Genomic DNA, 23475 nt, shown 5'->3' on the forward strand with positions numbered 1-23475 from the left:
AACCTTCACCATGCTTCACCTTGGCTGTCAGGATTGTATTCCATTGAGATACAGCAGCGTAAAGGAAGCTCACCGGTTTCTCTAATTCATGTTGTACAGCACCATGTTTGTCTATCAATCTGATAGTATCATATGATTTAGTGATCAGAGAACCATGGTAACTAGTGATTTTCTCTGGTTGATACCCGTTGCATGGTATCTCCCTGACTGCTTGCCCACCTGCTGTTAAAAATACCTGGATCTTCCTGGCTTCCCAGTAGCTCGCATAGATCAGATCATCAGCATCAACAGCGAGATCAGAAAACCCACCTTCATCTCGACTTAGAGTCTTAAACATTACATTCAATTTTGTGTACTCCGGTGTGTATAATCTGATGTTGTTTGAAGTATCAATCACAACACATCGACCATCAGAGAGGAACTCTACCCCCAAAATGTTAACATCCTTAAGAACTGTCTGCTGAAGCTTACCATCAGCAGAGAAGATGGAGATGCCACCTGTATAATATCCTACTGCCATCCTACCGTCTGGTGTACTAACCATGGCATTCATACTATCCTTAGCTGGCAAAGAAACGTGCTTTACATTAAAAATATTGTAAGTAGGCAAAACGACGTTCTTTTCATCTAGGCCTACGTTAACAATCATACCAAGACCAACTAAACAAAAACTAACTATTATTTTTATCATTACATGAATAATCTTACCAAGGCCTAGCTCATCTTCTTCAACTACATTAGCAACCTTACCAAGGCCTAACTCATTATTTCCAATGTTTCTCTTAAATACACCTTTTCCCTTCTTGCAGGTGGGACAGAAGTAATCCTCATCTTCTTTTGGGTGTTTCCTGCGTTTACGGTATCTACATACAGACACCTTCCCTGATAAGATCTCACTCATGGCAATGACTTCATGATCGATAAAGCCTTCCCATTGGGAGTGCTTAATAAGACAAAAGGTGCAGAGATACTTGTCACAATCTTGACAGTAGACATCAGCATGGGGCTTGTCATTGGATTTACAATTTGTGCAAATCTGATGATGGCCCTTCATATCCTCTATTAGACTCTTCAAAGCAAAATTTACCTGTAGTCTACCGACATCTTGGTTTGGGACCTGGGTTACAGCTCTGCAGACAGGACACCGGATCTGGGAGTTACCGTGCCACGCTACATGCTCTAAGAGGTTGTCCAGGCAAGCTTTGCAGAAAGTGTGAGAACATGACAGGATTTTGGGATCGGTGAATGTAGAAAGACACACTGGACACTTTGTACTCTTGGAGATGACAGTATTTAATGCTTCAGCCATGGTTAGATTTTTATAAGACTGAAAAAAAAATATTACAGAACACAATGAAATATGATAAACACGTAAGGACCTTAGAATCTGTCATTTGACTTACATCACGGAGTAATAAAAGGATCACGTGGGGTTTTGGAATAGGGAAAGGAGGAGGAGCAAGGGGAAATTGGGAATGATAAAATGAGGGGGACGTACAGGAGAAAGAGAAATGGGAAAAGGAACTTGGGAAGATGGGAATAAATTGGGAAGGTGAAAGGAAAGGAATGAAAAGAGAAGAGAAATAGGAATAATATTGTTTTTCAAAAGTACGTATTTTTATTGGTTTATTTCGAATTAGTCTATTGCCATTTAGTCAAATTACAACCTCGTTCACTTCCATTTGGTCTATCATCAGTTAGTCCACTATCAACACGGTCTAATTGCCATTTCTTTCATTCACCAGTTTATCTAATAACCAGTTCGTCCAATAGCCATTAGGTGCACCATTTGGTCTAACTGGACTTAGTGTTAATTGCAAAAAATGAGTAAAAGTGAAATGGATATTAGACCAACTGGTTATGAGACGAAATGCTAATAGACGAACTGGTGATTAGAAGAAGCGATAATTGGACCAAATGGTTGTTAGACGAAATGTTGATTGACGGAATGGCATCAAACTTAATTAAGGTAGACCATGTGGTGAGTAGACGAGTTGGCAGTAGACGAATCGACAATTTACCTTTTCATTTTCCCCATTACTTCCGGGTTGGGAAAATAAGTCTGATCACCCCTAAACACCGATTTTTATAGAATTTAATTGTTTCCATCTTGTCTGTTCATAAATAAAGATGTTACATTTCTCTCTGGTAATAATTGCGTTATTATTAAAGAAAAATGATATGCAGTAATATTAAAGATACAATCATTAAACAAGCCATATCAATCAGAGTGTGATTTCAAATTTGACACGTTTCTGATGTATATGGCATTTGAATGTGTAAAATAGATACAGAATATCTTTGGAAAATACATGGATTATTCGATATTCTTACCTCAATCTGCTTATGTCCATTCAAAACGATGTTTCTCAGTTTGATCGAAGTAATAATATTGTACAGGGTCTGGTAGTAGCAGTATAGATATTTTGGCTACATCAATTCACAATGGTGGTGCGTACTGCGTACTGAATCGTGTGCAAATTTACAGTTGTTTACGAATTCGAGTTCAATATCCTACTTTTTTTAGTGATTTGGAATTCCCAATAACCTTTGACATGCTTTAATCATGCTTAATTCATGTACTTCAATTCAGCGTAACGGTTCTTTGATGGCGTGTTTTTTTTTACCTGATTGAAAATAATCGGAATGCTTGTAGTATATTATTGACTTGTTTAGAGAAAAAAAGAAAAGAACGAAAACAAAATAAGAGAAAGAAGATAAACAAATAAATCAATAAATTGTAGGAAAAAAAGTAGGATATAATGAAATATATGGTAGGGAGGGAAAAGGGACATAAGGAGAAAGGAAGGGATAAATAATAAAAAGAAAAGGAAGGAATAAATAAAATGAATAGATAGATAAAGGGAGAAAGAAAGAAATGTAGAAAGAAAGGAAGAAAGAAAGAAAGGAAGAAAGAAAGAAATGAATGAATGAAAAAGGAAAGAATAAAAGAAAGGAACGAAGAAAGGAAGAAAGAAAGAAAGAAAGAAGAAAGAAAGAAAGGAATAATAAAGAGAAGATGGAAAGAAGATAAAAACAGGCTCAATTAGAAGGTTAAAAAGGAAGAAACAAAGTAGACATTGAAAAAGAAAAGAGGGTGGGAAAAGAAGAAATGAAATAAGAAAAAACGGAAAGAGAAAGGAACAAAAGACCAAAGAAAGAAAATCGTAAAAGTAAAAAAAAGGGAAAGTGAGAGATAAAAAGAGACAAGAGGAAAACAATAGGCAAAACATGGAGGAGTAAATATAAGAAAGGAGAAGAAAAGAAGAGAAAATAAAAGAGAAATGTAAAAGCAGAAATTGATCTTACTTGCCTGCATGGAGACAAATCCTGATTTGACATCTCGTCTTTTCAAGATTTATTAACAGGAGCGAATCCCAGAAATTTGTAAATTGGGGGGGGGGGGCGTAACACACATCAAAGATACGTCATGCCCGGAGTATCTGGGTTCCCTCCCCAAAAATATTTTGTGAAATCAAACCCCTCATCGTATTCGATTTCAGCGTTCTAAGGTCATTCACTCTTATGTGAAAAATTATCGACTTCTTAAGTAAAAAGGCGTTTTGATGACCTAAAGTTGACGCTGGGAGCTTGATGACTGAAATAGAAAAGTAAGATCGTGGTACGCACTAATCAATGTAGATATGGTAGAGTAGGGGTGACTTACCAATCTTCTTCTTTACATTCATGCATGCTGTCAACAAATGAAATATTCCAATGTAATAAATCCAATATAGTCATGTCATATACAATGTCATTGATTCTAAAATATACGCTTTTAGTATAATGGTGATGGGTATGTTTTGTTTGTATATCAGCTAAAACGTGTCAGGTGCGGTAGCGTGGTTTGCGTTCATGTGAACCAACGGACGCGGTGCCACTGCGAGTAGGCCTTTAGGGTCGGACCGGTCGATATAAATGGGTATGCAACCTCCTTCTTACTTTTCTTTCTGTTTTTCAGCGTTTCACTCTTTGACTAGTTCGAAAGAATACCTTTTCTGTAGGTTGCCCCCAAATAGGGGGCTGGATGGGCCCCTTCCCCTTGGATCCGCCCCTGGCTAACTGATGACAAACATATTTCAAATTCTTAAAGGGGGTGATACTTCAGAATTGAAATACGACGATTGGAACAAAATAAGGGATATTTAGACAAAGAACATAATGGAAATCTCATCAAAAGCGTACGAGGAAATACAACGTGATGACACATGAAATTTTGTAGTATTTTGGTAAAACATGTTTATTCATGCAAGTCGTCTTATGCAATGAGAAAGCCGAGGATTTCATCTTTCCGCTTTTGTGTATTTTTTTCAATATGTTTAATCTTTATTTCTTAATCCAAGACTGTTAAAAATGGGATTGATTTCTGATCTAGATTTATTTTGCAGTAACTAACAAAGAGAGAACTGAAGAGGGAAGAAGTAAAACAGAAAGGTAGAATGGGCTATTTTGATGTCTATGAAGACGGGGGGCTGATTCAGCCCCGCCCCCCCCCCCATGATATCGGCCGTCGACCGCGCGATCGCGACGAAAATTGTCACGTTCGTTACTGTCACAAGTCGAGTTCCTAAATTGTCATCTTTTTAAAAATATATTTTTTCTTACTTTTATCTCCCAAAATTTAACTGAGGAAAAAATTCCTTAATATTTACGTTGAAACAAAATACTGGTCAATGATCGGGCCTATTCAAATGTTTAGCAAAATAGCTTGGTGGCAAATTGCCGCCGATTTTTTTTTTCTTAGCGCTCGTCTCTATGGTAATTATGCAAATTAGTTCACCGAGCGTACGTGGCTCGTAATTGAATCTTTACAAATGTATATACGTACACGTATGTGCCACGCCCAAGTTGATACGTCGGGTAAGGTGTATTGGTTGGTGTACAAGCTAGTAGAAGGCATTACGTTTTTGCTTTCGTTGAGTGAAGACATGTAGTCGTCTTAGTTTAATTCCTGCCAGTCGCCATTTTTATGTTTCCTGAGTTGTATCTTCGAGTTATTTAGTCACCAAATAATTACTGTATATCAACTTATGATCGAGACGTGTAGAGAAGTCGTCCTTTTTGGTGTATCTGAAAAACTCACTGCGGTGGTAAGCAATGATTGTATTTATTTATCTCTCGCCATCTTTAAGGCAAAATACGACTTTTGAAAGCATTTGAATGTTAAATATAGAACTGATTTCAAATTAACAGCTATTGAGTATTGCTATAGATTAAACTCAATTACTACTAATGGAAAAACGGAAGAAATGAATAGATAATGTGATAGAAGCATCTTTTGTAGATCATTTCCATCATTGATTGTTAATTTATTATTCTTATGAAATGTTTTAAAGAGCATATGAAAGGATGGTTTAATCTTTTGAAATGATTCATTCATAAAAGATTTGTTTACCTCGATCTTTAGTGCGTTAGGTAAAATGAGGAAATGTAATCCAAACGGACATGATTGGCATGTATGCTTGAGGATGAATGCGAATGTTTGTTTGGGTAAATATAATTCTTAACCTCAAAGATCCTTTTCTCGAAAGACATTTTGGATTATTGTTTTAATATAGAGTTCCATCGTCGGGACTGGAGTCGGCTACCCTATCGGGTACGATTATGCAGCCAATACTGATCGTCAAGGACAGCTCAAGGTCGTCATTTTGGGACGTCGCAACACCGTTCAGATCACCGATTTGTCGCAGAAATAACGACAGCGCCATCACCGGCAAGAGTTGGAACCGTGTTTCAAAACCAAGGGGCCCCACCCTACCGCGAACTGATAATCAGGTTTCGTGTGAATGCGTGTGTGTGATTGCGTGTGGGTGTTTTATTTAGTCCGTGAATATTTTTCCTCTTCAATTGATATATGATTCAAACTCTCAAATGTATTTTGAACACACTAGTGTTCGATAAGGTTTTCCAAGCTTTTGTAATTAATAATAACTCCTTTCCACTGTTGTAAATTGATATTGGAACAAGAACTTCTTAATTAAATGATATTATAAAATTTACTCAAAGTGTCAAGGTTTGTTGTACTGAGTATCCGTTCACAAGTCTACCTCTCTCTTTTCTTTCCGGACCCCAATATAGGGCCGTGACACACACCATAGCATAATCTCCAACACTGTAGGACCAAATTTTCCGAGAAATCTCATAATTATACTAATTTATGCCTAAAATCGAAGATTGCTTTAATTAACTAAATAAGGCCTCTAAATTGCATTATTTTTATTGACAGACTCTTTGTAGGATTCTAATCAAATGTACTAAAACAAGATCAATATCACAATCATTTTCTTAACTATTTTTGCTGTTTTTAACATTTCTTATGTATTTGTTTGTTTTTCGACTTTTTGTTTTCTATTGTTTTTTTACAATGAAAATTGTCCGCGACCGTATTCTGATCATAAACAAAATGAAATTCATTTATTGTGATTAGTAAGTTGCCCAAGACTTGAACAAAAAGTCATGGAACGGCTTTGCGCGGCGCCAGCTTTTCGCGTTACAGATTTACCGCCGAAAAATGTCGAGGGGGCAGAATCAGCCCCCCCCCCCAGGTCTTTTTAGGGTTAAGTAGAAAAGGAGAAAATTAGTGAGAAATAAGCAAGAACAGAAACTAAAGAGAGAGAGAGATGAACCACGCAGCCACTTTCTACAACACAGATAATCTTTTGACCATAGCTCTTCATAACAAAACTGTCTTTGTCGAAAATCGGGTGAATCAAATCAGCAGTGTCGTCCTAGACTCTGGCTAGGCAACCGACACGTTAGATATGTTTCGTCCGGTCCGAGTCTTAAAGCGATGTAGGCCTACTGTCACGGTCCACCAACTTTCGACAATGACCTCTAGTCTGTCCATTGTAATTTGACAGGCATTTTCAAAAGATTATCAACATTCAAGAAACCGTTTCCTCCGTTCCTTATTTATCTATTGAAAAATCTCCATCCTTCTTTCCTTCATTCCTTTCCTTCTCCATTTATTTCTTTCTTCCCGTTTCCTCCCTACCTCTCTTTCTTTATGTCTTTACTTCTATCTTTCTCCATTTTTCGTTATATTTTTTTCTAAACAAGTCAATACTATATTACTACCGATTATTATTTTTTAACAATTATATTGATTAATCAACTTTATACGAATAATTTGTCTTATCGTAATTAAGGTATGTTGTTTCATTAAATCGCTAAAAGATAAAAAAACAGATCAATAACAATAATGATAACAGCCAAGTTATAGCAAATATGAATTATGACATTCTGTTATCAGTATCTTATTACTCTTTCACATATTTTGATATTTCATTTCCTTTATTCACTTTCCAACGTTTACATTATAATGTTTGGTTTTGTACATTTTCAGAAGAAATAAAACGCAAAGCAAGTTTCTAAGAATTATAAATTATATATCATGTATTTATGTATATATTTACATACATACATGATATATAATTTTATATATATATATATAGTAAATAGTGGTAGTAAAATACGAGCTGTGATTGGCTGGATTGGTACCACGTGACCTCCCTTTAAAAAGTTATATGGTACATATGTACAATATAACTTTCGATTTTTGGATGGCATCTAGATCTAGACTATGGTATAGTGATCATACTATTCTTCTCAATTGTATAACCAATTAATTACATTTTCTCTTCATTCTGGATATACTGCATGACTCTTAATGAAATAAAATTTATACTGAAATAAGTTTACCTGTAGAGAATACGACTAATTATGATGTAAAGTTTCATTTTTTCCACAGAAATAGCAAGTCATATCTAACGTGATCTTCTATCGAATTGAATCCCTTTGAAAAGGCAAAATCTAGTGCAGAAATTTGAAATTATTATTGAGTAATTTTCCAAACTTAAATAAAATGTAAAATTTGATTGAGTTATGTTGCTCAAAATTTTCACGACCTAGGAGGAAAAGAAGTTAATATACTATCGTCTGAATATTATGTTGAAATCTATCACAAAATTAGATGTTTGCACTATAAGCCGCATTTTGCTCGCTTGCGGTATTTTAGGAATTTTGCCCCTCAAAAATTTTCATTTCGCTTCATTTAATTCTTTTTTTAGCAAAGTTATAATGTTTAGAAAGCAATATGCAAATATAGATTTAAAATAGTGATGGACCAATAAAAAGTTCATCGGGCCTGTATGGATGGCAAATATTGACATCCACTGACTCATTTCACCTGCGTTTTTACTATATACATTTCGTGCCATTGCCTGAAATACAATAAGCTATTATCCGTAAAGCTATTCTATTCCATATTCGAGTTATTCCATATAATTGCATTTTCTAATTAAACTTCTTCGAACATGTCGAATATATCGAAGTAGTGTAGTTTACATCGGTTCTATATCAAATACAGATAAACAGAATATATTTTACACAGTATATACGCGTGTTCTGTACCGGAGAATATTTTTTTACCGTAAGAATCACGATTTTACTTCCTATTTGCATGATCAATGCATAAAATATACATTACAAGTACATACATAAATAGTACAGCATAAAATCTTTAAAATGAATGGTATATTATACTTCCATTATGGTCATTACTAGTTAAATATAAAGTATGTTTATGACTAGAGAATTATTTGATTTCTCATAAAATATCTAATAACATGATGTCTAAACTACAAGAACTCACACAGGATAAACAGTTACTCTAGCATGCACGTTGTAACATCAATGGTAAATATCAAATTGCCACCATGGTAATTGCTAGACAAATATCACATGCATGCATATAAATATGTGTTTTCTTTACATTGTTCATACGAATATGTAATAGGAGGCTGCATTCTACAAGCTTCGCTTCTTAGCAGCTTCCTCCGTTTCCGACCTATCTTGATTATTATACATAATAAGTTTCTCTGTTTTATTCAAGTTCAAGTTTTATTTTCCATTTCCATTATCAACATTACAAGCAAATACAAATCAAACATACATTATAAATATAAACAAAACAAATGAAATGTGATAACAATGATTACAAATCAATTACAAGTTACAAAATATTTGTAGAATAGTTTTAACAGAATCTGATATGGAAATGAGGGGATCCACTAAAAAGCATTGCTTGTAGAGCGTGGATCCCCTAAGAAAGTATATTTAACATTTGAGAAATGGGACTCATTCGCAGGTGTAAATACAATAAGCTAAAATAGAATATTGGAAATAATAACAAGATGGTGAGTGATAGCGAGAAATGATAAAAAGATGACAGAGATACGGGACGATACTAAAAGCTAAAAAGAAAACAAAGACATGATAAAGAATAGAGGGAAGAGAGAAGGAATAAAGTACTGAAAGGGGGGCGAGAGGGAGAGAGAGAGGGCAAAGAATAGAGAATCATTTGATTTCCCATAAAATATGTATATTTAACATTACGTCTGATATTTAAGTACGAGACATTCCCTCACATAGGATAAACATGATGAAGATGATGCTTGATATATGGAAAACTGAAAATAAAAATCGAGATCCATTGACTGTTTTTTATGCATTTTTCGTGCAATTTTCAAAAATGCAATATTTTTTTAGTGTTTCACATTGAACTACTTCGAAAAATATTGAAGAGTGTAGTTCAGACCATTTACATAAAGGCAATATTTATATATTTACACATTATAATAATGTCTAGGTCTACAGCATAGAATCGTGAAATATCCCAATTTATGAATAGAGTTACAAGTATACACGAATAAACAGTATAGAGCATACATTCTTATATATCAATGGTAAATATCACATTGCCACCATGGTCATTACTAGTCAAAAATAATATACATGTATATGAATAGAGAATCATTTGGTTTATCATGGAAATATCTAACGACATTAAGTCTAAAATATAAGTACGAGAACTTTCCCAACACAGGAAAAACATAATAAAGATGATGCTTGATAAATGCAAATCTTAAAATAAAAATTTGTAAGTTTTTCATGGGCGAGATATAAGAAAGAAATTATCCAACAACTTCTTCTTGCTAGGTTTTATGCACAAACTTAATTTGGCAGAAAGTGGCAATTCAGTGGGTATCGCCCCACTCCCCCCCCCCCCCTCTTCTGTGATATTGTACATCAAAGTTGATGTCATCTCTTACTTTCAGTAGAATATAATTAATTATAGAGTCTATCCGGAGTGCAGAAAGCGATCTCTCCTGATCGGTACTGCTGGAAATAAAACCAATTCTGCCATGCCTTCTCAATCTTGTAATCAGTAACAAGGTTTTGAATGTGCCTTAGTTCATTTGTATACTCGTCAATGCTCACCAAATATTCAACAAGCTCCATCTTGGCTATCAAGATTGTATTCCTTAGAGATACAGCATTGCAAAGGAAGCTACGCCGTTTGTTTAATTAATGTTTTACAACACCCACTTTGTCTATCAATCTTATAGTATACAAATAATCAATGTGTATATTCTTTCCTTTGCACAAATATTTACATTCATTATTTGTTTTATTCAACTCATATAAGTTACAAAGTTTTTTAAATGTAAAAACGGAATAAAAAAGATTAGGTTGGCCTATTGCCATCAACTCCTTTTCTCTGATAATTGCAAGTCGGTGGATTACACCATGTATCGACAGCTCATCAGCCCTTTGCTTTCATTGTTTTGTGACGCGCATTGCGCACAGTCAGTTTAATCTGCGCTAACTTCATGCGCGTAAACACAAACACGCAACACACATACACACAAAGTAGACATACACATGATTATAATGAGGGAGCACTAGTGCGCTTATCGTGCAATGGAAAAAAAATGCACGGTCACCGTGCAATGGAAAATTACAAAATGCACGCAGTAAAGAATGGACCAAATATTGAACACCTTTCAACCAATCAGATGGCAAGAATCTCCGTTTGAGTCATATAATATTATTTGATGATGTGATCAGAGAACCATCGTAACTTGTGATTTGATATGGTCTGTACCCGTTGCAGGGTATCTCACTGACTGCTTGCCCACCTGCTGTTGAAAATACCTGAATCTTCATGACTTCCCAGTAGCTCACATAGATCTGATCATGACCATCAACAGTGAGAACAGAAACCCCACCTTCACATTGACCTAGTGTTTTAAACATTACATTCAATTGTGTGTACTCTGGTGTGTACAGAGTGATGTTGTTTGAAATATCAATCACAACAAATCGACCATCAGAGAGGAACCCCACCCCAACACACCCCAACAATTCGAACATCCTTCAGAACTGTCTGCTGAAGCTTACTATCAGGAGAAAAGATATAGATGCCACCTGTTCTAGATCCTAGTGCCATCTTACCGTCTGGTGTACTAACCATGGTCGTGAAGCTACTAGTATGCAAAGCGACGTTCTTTAAAATAATCTTATTAGCAATCCTGCCAAAACAGTGTTTGTCCCTGTTTCATGTCAGTATGGAGATTTTTCAGTTCACGCTGCTCGCTGGCATTTTATTAGTGAGATGCTATGTATAAGAATAATTGTAAAAAGAAATTATATTCATCCATGTAGTTATTTTTTCTATATGAAAGTTCATTGCATATTAAGAATAATGTCTCAGCTTTGTTACATGAGGCTGAGTAATGTGTGGTATTTCTGAAATGCCCAATGGCAGACAATAGAGACTGCTAGCAGGACAATAGGATTAGCTTTGTTGTTTACATTGTTAATTTCCCTGAGGTCATTCAAGATTCTTCTAGCATTGGACTTTTCAAGAAAGAAGGAGAATGATCTTTTTAAGTAAATACTAGAAGCTTCCAGAATAGTTAACATTCATATTTATAAGCTGACAGTTTCTTCGAGGATCACATCATATCAGAACACAGATTTTCACTCTAGCCTTCATGTAAGGGCATTGTATACCATCAATTATTTGCATCAATTAACATTTATTTTGAGAAAAGAATTCTCCGTTCTCATCAAGATCATTAACCTATTCTTAAGAACATCTGTCAGCCCATGGATTGCTGAAATTAAGTGTTTATCATCATCAACTTCGCCTTCACGGACATTTTAACTCACTAAAGTGGCTGTTATTATCCATCACGTTTCATCATCCATTTCATCACCGCCAGCATTGTGGACTCTAATCTAATGAATCTTGATTTGCCAGCCAACTTCTCAATACTGACTCTTCAGTATATGCAAAATAACTTATTATTTTGTTTTAATACTTTTCTATAAGTTTTATGTAAAAAACAAGAAAGAAGAAGATAAAAATGCTTTTGATTATTTATTTTTTTTTCAATAATCGCTCCATGACGTTCTAGGACAATTACCCCCCGGACAATTACCCCCCCCCCCGGAAAATTACCCCCGAGGACAATTACCCCCGGACAATTACCCGAGGACAATTACCCCCGGACAATTACACCTGAGGACAATAACCCCATGGACAATTACCCCCAGAACATCCTCCCTTCTCTCCTCTCCAGCATCAATGTTATAATAAAGCGGGACCCATTTCAAGTTTTGGTCGGTGGCACAGGTTTTTTGAAATATTTTCTACTTTTTCTTACGTTGATAATTTTTCTTTTTCTTGTGTATTGCTCTTTTTATGTTTAGCGGCGCCTTCTGCATCATGAAAAATGGGGGGGGGGGGTCTTGCACCCGAAACCTCCCGTTTGGCTATGCATATATTCCAGTAGGATCAGTCTGGCCAGTGAGGTCATGACCTCAGGAGGGGTATTAGAACCTGACTGCTACTGTGGCGTTACACTGATACACTCAGTGAGCCAGTACTGCCAGCAAACGCCAACGCCGAGCCCCAGGCGGCGGAAAATAACCTGGCCAACTCAGGTAACCTGAGAGGGTAGTGGGACCCTGATGGAGGAAATGCCATCTAAAGGCGGAGGAATCATAATTGATCAACGGCATCCACAACTCACCAACATGCAACTGTGGCCAGCATGGTGAGTCAAGGCCACACCCCCTCAAGACTATGGCAGCACAAAGAAAGAAATGGCCCTCAGTCCCCAGCAGCTCTGGATTGCCCAGCTACGGGAGCGGCTGTGGTAAGGAAGGAGCAGAGGGTGCTAAGAATCTCTGGGCTAGGACAGGCTCCTTAAAGGATGTGACCATCTGTACATATAATGTACGTTCCATTTTAGGAGAGGATAGGCTATATGATCTGGAAAAAGAACTAGGCAACATCACATGGGACATAGTCGGATTGTGTGAGGTTAGACGCCGTGGGGAACATCTACAACAACTAAAAAGTGGTCATTTGCTGTACACAAGGGGAAAGGAGGAAAGTAGCGTAGGAGGGATGGGTTTCCTTATTCACAAGACCATAGCATCCAATGTCATTAGCTACAAGAGCACTTCAGACAGAGTATCCCAGATTATCCTAAAAATCTCCAAGAAACAAACCATGAAAATCATCCAAATATACCTTCCAACTTCTAGCCATGCGGACGAAGAGGTTGATTTGGTCTATGAGGAAATTGCTAAACTACTTGATGAAGACAAAGCAAATTTTACTAAAGTTATGGGAGATTTCAATGCTAAAGTTGGTAAAAGGGAAGATAATAGTGAGATGATGCTAGGTAAATTTGCAATAGGCACTAGGAATGATAGGGGAGATCGTCTACTGGAATTTGCTTCCAGCAGAGGTCTTAAGGTAATGAACTCTTTCTTCAACAAAAAGGAACATCGAAAATGGACTTGGCAAAGCCCAAATGGCACTACCAGGAACGAAATCGATTTTATTCTAACAAATAGACCGGACATCATTACAGACGTTTCCGTGCTAAATCGTTTCAATACTGGAAGTGACCACAGGCTTGTGAGAGCTAAAATGCATGTCAATTTCAAGCTAGAAAGAAGTAAACTAATAAGGAAGAAGAATGCCAGCCTAAATGTGGACAAACTTAAACAACGTAAGGATGAGTTTCAATTACAGCTAAGGAACAGATTCCAAGTGCTTCAGGATGAAGTAAGCCACGAAGATATAAATGATATCTACAATAAATTTTCTCACACTGTCCAAACTTGTGCTCTTGAGATAGCAGGTAAAAGGGAAAATCAAACAACTGACAAGATCACAAAGGAGACACTCGATCTGATGGGAAAAAGGAGACAGATGAAGGTATCAACACAGAAGGATAGCATAGAGTATACAGAATTGTGTAAAACAATAAGAAAACGTATGAAAAGTGAAATTCGCAGTTTCAACATAAAGAAAGTTCAAGAGACCATAACAAATAATAGCAGCTATAAAGCAACCAAACGTAACCTCTCCAGTGGGAAATCACAACTGATAGCTATTGAAGGGGAGGATGGAAGTGTTATTCATGACAGAGACCAGATAATTAATCATGTGAAGATTTTCTTTCAACACTTGTACTCCAGCAAGGTCCATGTTGATGCACCAATCATTGCTCTAGATGCAGATGAGGACATAACTCCAGTTGGAGTAGATGAGGTTGCTAAAACCTTACAAGAAATGAAGCGTGGTAAAGCACCAGGCAGCGATGAGGTGCTGGTGGATGTCCTTAAAGATGGAGGCGATGTCATCTTAGAAAAGCTGGCCAAGCTGTTTACACTCTGTTTAGTAAAAACACAAACACCAGACAGCTGGAACAATGCAATCATAATCCTCATCCACAAGAAAGGAGACATAAAGGATATTAAAAACTATAGGCCAATTAGCTTACTTTCAAACACCTACAAATTATTTACAAAAGTTCTAACAAACAGAATCACTGGAACTCTAGATTTTAATCAACCGAGGGAACAAGCCGGATTCAGAAGTGGTTTCTCTACTACAGACCATCTCCACAAACTAAACAGCTAAACCAATTATTAGAGAAGACTTGCGAATACAGACAACCCTTGTGTGTGGCATTTGTAGACTTTGCACAAGCTTTTGATAGTGTAGAATTTCAGGCAGTAATAACAGCCTTACAGGTACAAGGTGTGCACCATAGCTACATTAAACTAATTCAGGAAATGTATAGCCAAGCAACTGCAACCATTCACCTGCACAAAGACAGTGATGAATTCCCCATTAACAGAGGAGTGCGACAGGGAGATACCATTTCACCCAAACTGTTCAACGCTGCACTGGAGGAAATAATACGTAAAATAGACTGGGAAAGTACAGGGCTAAACATTGATGGCGAGTGTCTCCATCACCTAAGGTTTGCCGATGATATCATTCTAATCACTGATGATGGCCTCAAGCTAGAAAATATGCTTAACGATCTCAACACTGAAAGTAACAAAGTAGGGCTGAAGATCAACATGAAAAAGACAAAAGTAATGTTCAACAAATTTGCTACAGAGCAAAGAATCATAATGGATAATTCTGAAATCGAGAGAGTAGATCAGTATATCTACCTTGGGCAACATGTCAGAATGGATCATGAACAACTGGAAGAATTTAAAAGGAGGACAAGAGCTGGATGGATCGCTTTTGGGAATTTCAATGACATTATGAAGAGCAATATGCCAATTTGCCTTAAAAGAAAAGTCTTTAATCAATGTGTTATACCGGCAATGACCTATGGTTCCGAAACCTGGTCTGTAACAAAGAAAATGGAACAGAAATTAAAAACCACTCAACATAGTATGGAACGTATAATGCTAGGGATATCAAAACGCGATAGGAAAACCATACAATGGATTAGGAACCAGACTAAAGTAATAGACATAATCAAAGCAATTAAATCAATGAAATGGAGATGGGCTGGCCACCTTGCAAGATCACATGACAATAGGTGGACCAAACGCATCACAAAATGGAGACCACGGCTAGGATCACGAAATCGGGGTAGACAGAAATTGAGATGGAGTGACGAGCTCACAAAATTCATTGGTATAAATTGGATTGCGTCAGCACAAGACAAGCACCTTTGGCACCAACTTGAGGAGGCCTTCGCCCTGCAGTGGGCTGAACATGGCTGATATGATGATGATGATGATATTCATCAGAAAAAACTATCAACACTAACACTGTCAAGTAGGACCTATAATCCTGTTATTTTAAAACAATTCAACTAACAAGAAGCTAAAAATTATGAAACAATTGGTTCACTTTCCAGTAAGCTAATAAACTTAATGCAAAGATGATACACACAAGAACACCTTGTAATTTAACCATTTAGGCCCTAAATGGTAAAATTACAAGGTGTTTTTTCTGTATTATTCTTGGGTGAAAGCATCAAAATTAAGTTGTTTTTTCTATACAAATTGGCAATCATGATAGCAAACAATTCGTTTAAGGTGCATTTTAAGGACGGTTTGTAAGAATTTATAAAGAAGTAGGCTTATGCAATTCAAATAATGCGACCGAGCAGCGTGAGCTGAAAATATTAATATTTAGATCTAAAACGGACATTTTACAGAGCACTTGAAAAAATCAATTTGTAAATTGAGAAATAATGAAAGCTCGATATCCGAGATGAAATATGTTTTGTATATTGACTTCAAAACTAGATATTTTAAGCTCCATATTAGCCTATATTGAGCAAGATATGAATCTCATCGAAAAAGCAATGTGAGCACGAAGCGCGAGCTGAAAATTTTTGGAATTGCATGCATATATTTTAACCTGAAAATTGACTTTTCGGGGCAATGTTTGTGAACCTGAACAAGATGCGTATGTAACTAGATAATTACTGCAAGCGCAAAAGCGCGAGCAGAATTTTTTTAATATGGTTTCTTGCTTGATCGAAAAGGGACCTGTTTAGGAGGTTTTGCAGTTAGCCATTAAAACGGTACGTATTTCAACTATTAAATAATACGAGCGCGAAGCGCGAGCTGAATTTCTTTTGATATTCTGACCTTACAAAAATGTTATTCTTAGCACTTTTTGTAATCATTAACGGTATAGGTGCAAAACCGAACAATTGATGCGAGCGCGAAGCGCGAACGAAAAAAAAAATTGAGATTTAAGACCTAAAAATGGTACACTCTGATCATGTTTTGTAAATCATGAAAGAGAAAGGGTCATTTTGTTTCTTCCTACATTAATTATGCTAGCTCAAAGGGCCATCTGATCTGGACAATTTTAGCACGTTTTGAATAAAGATGAAGCTGCGTATCTCAATGTTGTGCGCATGTTTTAGAGTTAGACAGAATCTGGGCATTCTGATATTTTTATCACGAAAATCAATAACGCAAAATACTTGATATTCCTGTACGAAAATTGTGAATTTGAGCACAATCGTATCGTATAGGGAAATTGTGAAGTGGATGTGGAAAGCACTTCATAAATGATGCGAGTGTGAAGCGCAAGCTGATATCTTCTTTATTATTTTGACCTAGGTCCTGGACATTCTAGGTCTCAAAACATTTGGTCATCATGTGAAAATGATGACAACTTTCTTATTCCTCTTCCTAAGCGCGATATGAAACATATGGAACTGTGATATTGTCGATATTCTTTCCTGAAAAGGGACAATTTAGTCATTAAGAATTTATGAAAATATTAGTATCATATTTATTAATGTAATAAGCCTAATGACTGAATGAAATGTGTTGACACTGAGGCCTGAAAACTTGACATTTTAAGTAATTTTGTAATCATGAATAGGATTTGTGAGTTGATATATTCTGAACAAAAATGCGAGCGCAAATCGTGAGACGAAAGTTTTGGTAAATTGTCATAAAAAGGGGGGTAGTAGTTTGTTATATAATTTGGCATATCAAATAATGCTAGCGCATATAGCGCAAGCTGCAAGTTATATTCACACCATAAAATCGACATTAAACAGAGCACTTACAAAATCAGTTTGTAAATCAAACAAAATAATGAATAATGTCCGACCTGAAATATGCTTTGTATATCGACTTCAAAACATGATATTTTAAGCTACATATTAGGCCATTTAGCAAGACATGTATGTCATCGAACAGGCTATGCGAAAAATTTAATATAGTGACATGAAATATATTTCTAAATCATTTTCCAAGTCTTTCCATTACTTTTTTTTTCCACTCGTCTGCCTCCTCTTATTTTACCTCTTCTTTTTCCTCTTTTCTTTCCCCTTTTTTTCTTTTTTTTTCAATTTTTTGCTCTGCCGATAGGAGGGGGCGGGCCACTCGCCCCCCTCCTGGATCCGCCTATGGATGTAGCTCACTTTTACAGCTTTCTTACGGCTTTCGTTGGATTCCTAGATACTAGAGAACCTCTTCTAACAAACGTACGGGCGACCGACATATGACTCTGTGCACCCCTTTTGCCTCGTGGGTTATAGTCCTGGTGGGGGTGGTAATTTTTCCCGGTGGTAATTGTCCTCGGCGGTAATTGTCAGGGGGTAATTGTCCTCGGGGGGTCCGTGGGAGGTAGTTGTCCGGGGGGTAACTGTCCGGGGGTAGTTGTCCGGAGGGTATTTGTCCGGGGGTAATTGCCCAGGGGTAGTTGTCCAGGGGTTATTTGTCCGGGGGGTACTTTTCCGGGGGGGTAATTGTCCGGGCGGTAGTTGTCCGGGGGGCAATTCTCCAAGAGGTAATTGTCCGGCGGTAGTTGTTCGGGGGGTAATTGTCTTGGGGGGTAATTGTCCGGGAGGTAATTGTCCGGCGGTAGTTGTTCGGGGGGTAATTGTCTTGGGGGGTAATTGTCCGGGGGGTAGTTGTCCGGGGGGCAATTGTGCTAGAGGTAATTGTCCGGGGGTAGTTGTCCGGGGGGTAATTGTCTTGGGGGTAGTTGTCCTGATCACGTGACGTATAGCTCTCTCTGCACCCCCTTCCGCGCCTTTGATTATTCATGATAGTAGGCGAATCGACGTTCTCTGCAACAGCATTAACAATCTTATTAGGAGGCAAAGCGACGGTACTTACAACTACATTAACAATATTTCCAAGGCCTAGCTCATCCACTCCAACATTTCTCTCAAAACAGACACTTTTCCCCTTCTTGCTTGATTTCATCGGCTGCTCGTAGTCGGGATCCTCTTGCTCAAAGACCTCTCTTATCTCTTCACATAGAGTGTCATGTGCAGCCAACGTATCCATATCTAACGGTATCTTCGTTCTGTTGGTTACCATTTCAGCAGTGGTCGTTAACCGATTGATGTGCTTCTGAGCCGATGTCTTCATGCTTTCCAGTTCTTTCTTTACTCCTTCAGTCGTTTCCTTGACTTCTTTTAGTAGGGATTCTCTCTTCTCTGACAACTGCCCGATTGCATCATCATATGCTTTGTTGATGTCACTTGCACACTGTTTCTCAGTATTGTCAACAATCTTCATCTCTTCATCCATGAAATCAATGTACTTCTGAAAACATGATCGTTTCTTGTTCACCTTTGATTTAAGTTCTTCGATACCCTTCATGTGATTGTCCTCATAAGCTGCTCCCTCGATGACCTTGTGTCCTTCCCCCGTATGTTCCATCACACCGCATCTGAAGCATGTGAATCTCCTGCAGGTGGAACAGAAGCAACCCTCATCTTCTACTGGATGTTTCCTGCATTTCCGGTATTTACGGACCGAAACCTTTCCTGACGAGATCTTACTCATTGCAATGACGTCATGGCCGATGAAGCCTTCCCATTTAGAGTGTGTATTAAGACAAGAGGTGCAGAGATACTTGCCACAGTCATGGCAGTAGACAACAGCATGGGGCTTGTCATTGGATTTACAATTTGTGCAAATCTGAGGTCGGCCCTTCATGTCATCTATCAGACTCTTCAAAGCGAGATTTACCTGTAGTTTGTCGACATCTTGGTTTGGGACCTGCGTTACAGCTCTGCAGACAGGGCATCGGATCTGGCAGTTACCGTGACACTCTAAGAGGTTGTCCAGGCAGGTCTTGCAGAAAGTGTGAGAACAAGATAGGATCTTGGGATCGGTGAATGTCGAAAGACACACTGGACACTCTGTACTCTGGGAGATGACAGTCTTTAATGCTTCAGCCATGGTTAGATTTTTATGAGACTGAATAAAAAAATGTTACAAAGCACAATGAAAATTAATATACATGTATGAACCATAGAATCTGTCATTTGACTTACACCACTGAGTAATAAAAGGATCATCTGGGTTTTGAAATGGGGAAAGGAGGAGGAGGAGCAGGGGGAAATTGGGAATGATAAAAGGAGGGGGGAAGGAGAAAGGGAATGGGATAAGGAGCTTGGGATGATGGGAATAATTTGAGAAGGTGAAAGGAAACTAGTGAAAAGATAAGAAGAGAAATAAGAATAATATTGCTTTTAAAAAAGAATATATTTTTATTGGTTTATTTCCAATTAGTCAAATGCCCTTTCGTCCATTTACAAACTGGTTTACTTTTATTTGGTCTATCATCAGTTAGTCCACTATCCACATGGTCTAATTGCCATTTCTTTCACTCACCAGTTTATATAATAACCAGTTGGTCCAATGGCATAGGGCCACCGTTTCTTAGTGTTAATTGGACAAAATAAATAAAAATGAAATGGATATTAGACCAACTGGTTATGTGACGAAATGGTAATAGACGAACTTTTGATTAGACGAAGTGATTATTGGACCAATTGGTTGTAAGACGAAATGTTGATGGACGGAATGGCATTAGCCTAAATTAAGGTAGACCATGTGAATAGTGGAAGAATTGGCATTAGACGAATCGGCAATTTACCTTTTAATTTTCCCCATTTACCTTTTAATTTTCCCCATTTACCTTTTAATTTTCCCCATTACTTCCGGGTTGGAAAATAAGTCTGATCACCCTAAACACCGATTTTTATAGATTTGACACGTTTCTCATACATATGGCATTTGAATGTGTAAAATAGATATAGATTATCTTTGGAAAATACATGAATTATTCAAAATACGTACCTCAATCTGCTTATGTCCGTTAAAAACCATATGTTTTTCAGTTTGATCGAAGCAATAATATTATACGGGGTTTAGTAGTAGCAGTATTAGATATTTTGTCTACATCAATTTATAATGGTGGTGCGTACTGAATCGTGTGCAAATTTACAGTTGTTTACGAATTCCAGTTCAATATCGAACTATTTTTAGTGATTTGGAATTCCCAGTAACCTTTGACATGCTCTAATTGTGCATTCATGTACTTCAATTCAGCATAACGGTTCTTTGACGGCGTGGATTTTTTTTTTACCTGATTGAAAAAAAATCGGAATGTTACACTGTTAGAAAAAATAAAAGAAGTTCCTGCAGCAGAGTCTCGAGAACACCTGTAATCTTACCGATTTGCGTAATCTGGTTACACTTCGTAATTCCGAAGCTTCGTAATTCCGAAGCTTCTTTATTCCGAAGGTTCGTAATTCCGAAACACGTAAATTGCCTATACCTCGATGTTCGTTAATCCGAAAACGAAAAGGGGTTCGTTAATCCGAACATTTGTGGCGTAATTCCGACGATTCGTTATTCCGAAGGTTCGATAATCCGAAAACGAAATAAGGTTCGTTGTTCCGAAGGTTCGTTAATCCGAAAACGAAATAAGGTTCGTTGTTCCGAAGGTTCGTTAATCCGAAAACGAAAAAAGGTTCGTTGTTCCGAAGGTTCGTTGATCCGAAAACGAAATAAGGTTCGTTTTTCCGAAGGTTCGTTAATCCGAAAACGAAATAAGGTTCGTTAATCCGAAAACAAAATAAAGTTCGTTAATCCGAAAACAAAATAAGGTTCGTTAATCCGAAAAATGAAAACCGGGAAAGCAGAGGCAGAGGCAAGGGGAGGGGGGCGGGGGACACTTTTGCCGTTCAATTATTATGAGGATGGGAAGGCAAGGGCGGCCGAACGAATTTTCGTTGGGGGTAAAGCCAAAAAAATGAAACTCATACGTCAAAATGGGCACTTTGGTGATATTTTCACCTTAAGATTATCATCTGCTTGAAGTCATTGTGTGTTTGATAGTGATTAAGTAGAGAAAAACTTTTTTGAAGTGACTTCTTATTATGGCAAAATGTATATTTAGGCTTTATTTTTCGGGAGAGAGTATAATGAGCGAGCGGCTTGGTAAAACAAATTCAAAGGTGAAGTTGTATAACGTTTTTTGTGGTCAATTATTCTTAAAATGGCATTATTGCGAGGTGTTGCGAGCGTGAATCACAAGCTAAAATTTTAGGTTATTTCAATAAAAAATGAAAATTAGTTTTTAAAAATCCGAGCAGATTTCTGCTGTCATTAAAAAGATGTGCATCTAACTAAAGAATTAACATGAGCGCAAAACGCGAGCTTAAACATATTGACCAGAAAAGGAACCTGTTAAAGAAAGCATTTAGTGACCTCTTTAGGATGCATATTTCACCAATCGAATGAGAGTGCGAAGCTCAAGCTGAAAATTTTCAATATTCCAGCCTGAAAACTTAACTTAACTTGTATACTTTAAAAAGAGCATTTTATTTCGAAAAACCATGAAAAACGGCATATTTATTTTTCAAAAAGGAACTTTCCCATTTTGGAAAATATTAATTCCCATGTTTTTTATTTCATTTTTGATGCCCCCTGCCTCCCTCCCGACCTAATCTAAAGGGGACATTTTAAGAACTTTTTGCAGTTAGCCATGAAGACGATGCGTGTTTTAACCAATGGCGGCGGAACGTTTTTTTTTGGGGGGGCAAAGCAAAAAAAAGGGGGCCAATAGGGGCATTTTGGTGCAAACGGATATTTTCACCATTAGATTATCATCTGTTTAACGAGGTTGTGTGTTTTGTAGTAACTACATTGAGCACAATTTTTAAAGTGATCACTAAAGTTATATATTTACGTTTCATTTCTGCGAGCGTAGAGAGCAAGCGGTTTGGGGGAAAAAGGGAAATCTGAAGATGTAAAATTCACCTTTTTGGTCAATTACTGTTAAAAGGGCATCCTTGTGAGATGTTGCGAGCGAATCACGTGCTCAAACTTTTGGAAATTTCATGTGGGCCTAGAATGATAATATTGATATAGATATTATTTACCCAGGGAAGCCACTTCAGTTCTGAAAACTATTCTCCCAGCTATTATTTTTTTACAAGAATGCTTAACCCTATCTAGGCCGGGGGGGCCTCGGAGGCCCCCCCCCGCAACGAATTGCGCGATATTTTCGGCGTGCGAAATTTTTTGACTACGCCGCTCGCTGAGTTTTTACTTTCAAGTCTTGCGCAACTTTTGAGACCAATTTTGCGTCACCCGGGTATGTGGTTCCGAAATTACACAACATTATGTAAGTGCATGTCAGACCGAAAATTGCTCAAAAACGTGATTTCGTGTACAAAGTCAATGCAAATTGTGGTTAATAATAATAATAATAACAGACAGTTCTTGTATAGCGCATAACACATTATAAATAACGTCTCTATGCGCTTCCAAAGGACTTGGATATTATTACCCTGGCTTTAGCCCCGCAGCCTTTTACAGCGCGGTGGCATTTCAAGGAATAAATTCCTGCCAGGTACCCATTCACCTCACCTGGGTTGAGTGCAGCACAATGTGGATAAATTTCTTGCTGAAGGAAACTACGCCATGGCTGGGATTTGAACCCACGACCCTCTGTTTCAAAGTCCGGAGACTAATCCACTGGGCCACAACGCTCCACAGATT

General features: G+C 37.4%; 1 protein-coding gene across 1 annotated transcript; it reads right to left on the reverse strand.

Annotated features, from left to right (window-relative positions):
• Positions 1–15503: 15503 nt before the first annotated feature.
• LOC121421931 (E3 ubiquitin-protein ligase TRIM33-like) lies at positions 15504–19870 on the reverse strand. The gene is made up of 2 exons (XM_041616730.1): positions 18597–19870; positions 15504–15523 (listed from the first exon to the last, which is right to left on the reverse strand). Exons 1-2 carry the CDS (start codon positions 19858–19860, stop codon positions 15504–15506), a joined length of 1284 nt encoding a protein of 427 aa, XP_041472664.1. The 5' UTR covers positions 19861–19870.
• Positions 19871–23475: the final 3605 nt, after the last annotated feature.

The sequence above is a fragment of the Lytechinus variegatus genome, chromosome 9 (genome assembly GCF_018143015.1).
Source record: "Lytechinus variegatus isolate NC3 chromosome 9, Lvar_3.0, whole genome shotgun sequence".
Taxonomy (NCBI): Eukaryota; Metazoa; Echinodermata; class Echinoidea; order Temnopleuroida; family Toxopneustidae; genus Lytechinus; species Lytechinus variegatus.

Bases quoted from the DNA above. Each gene is read 5' to 3' on its own strand.
- LOC121421931 (XM_041616730.1), bottom strand. From the start codon at position 19,860: ATGGCTGAAGCATTAAAGACTGTCATCTCCCAGAGTACAGAGTGTCCA. The intron at 15,524-18,596 runs GCACAATTGCCC...TCTTTGTTACAG, and splicing joins CCCCCGGACAATTACCTCTA to ACCAGGTTTCGGAACCATAG.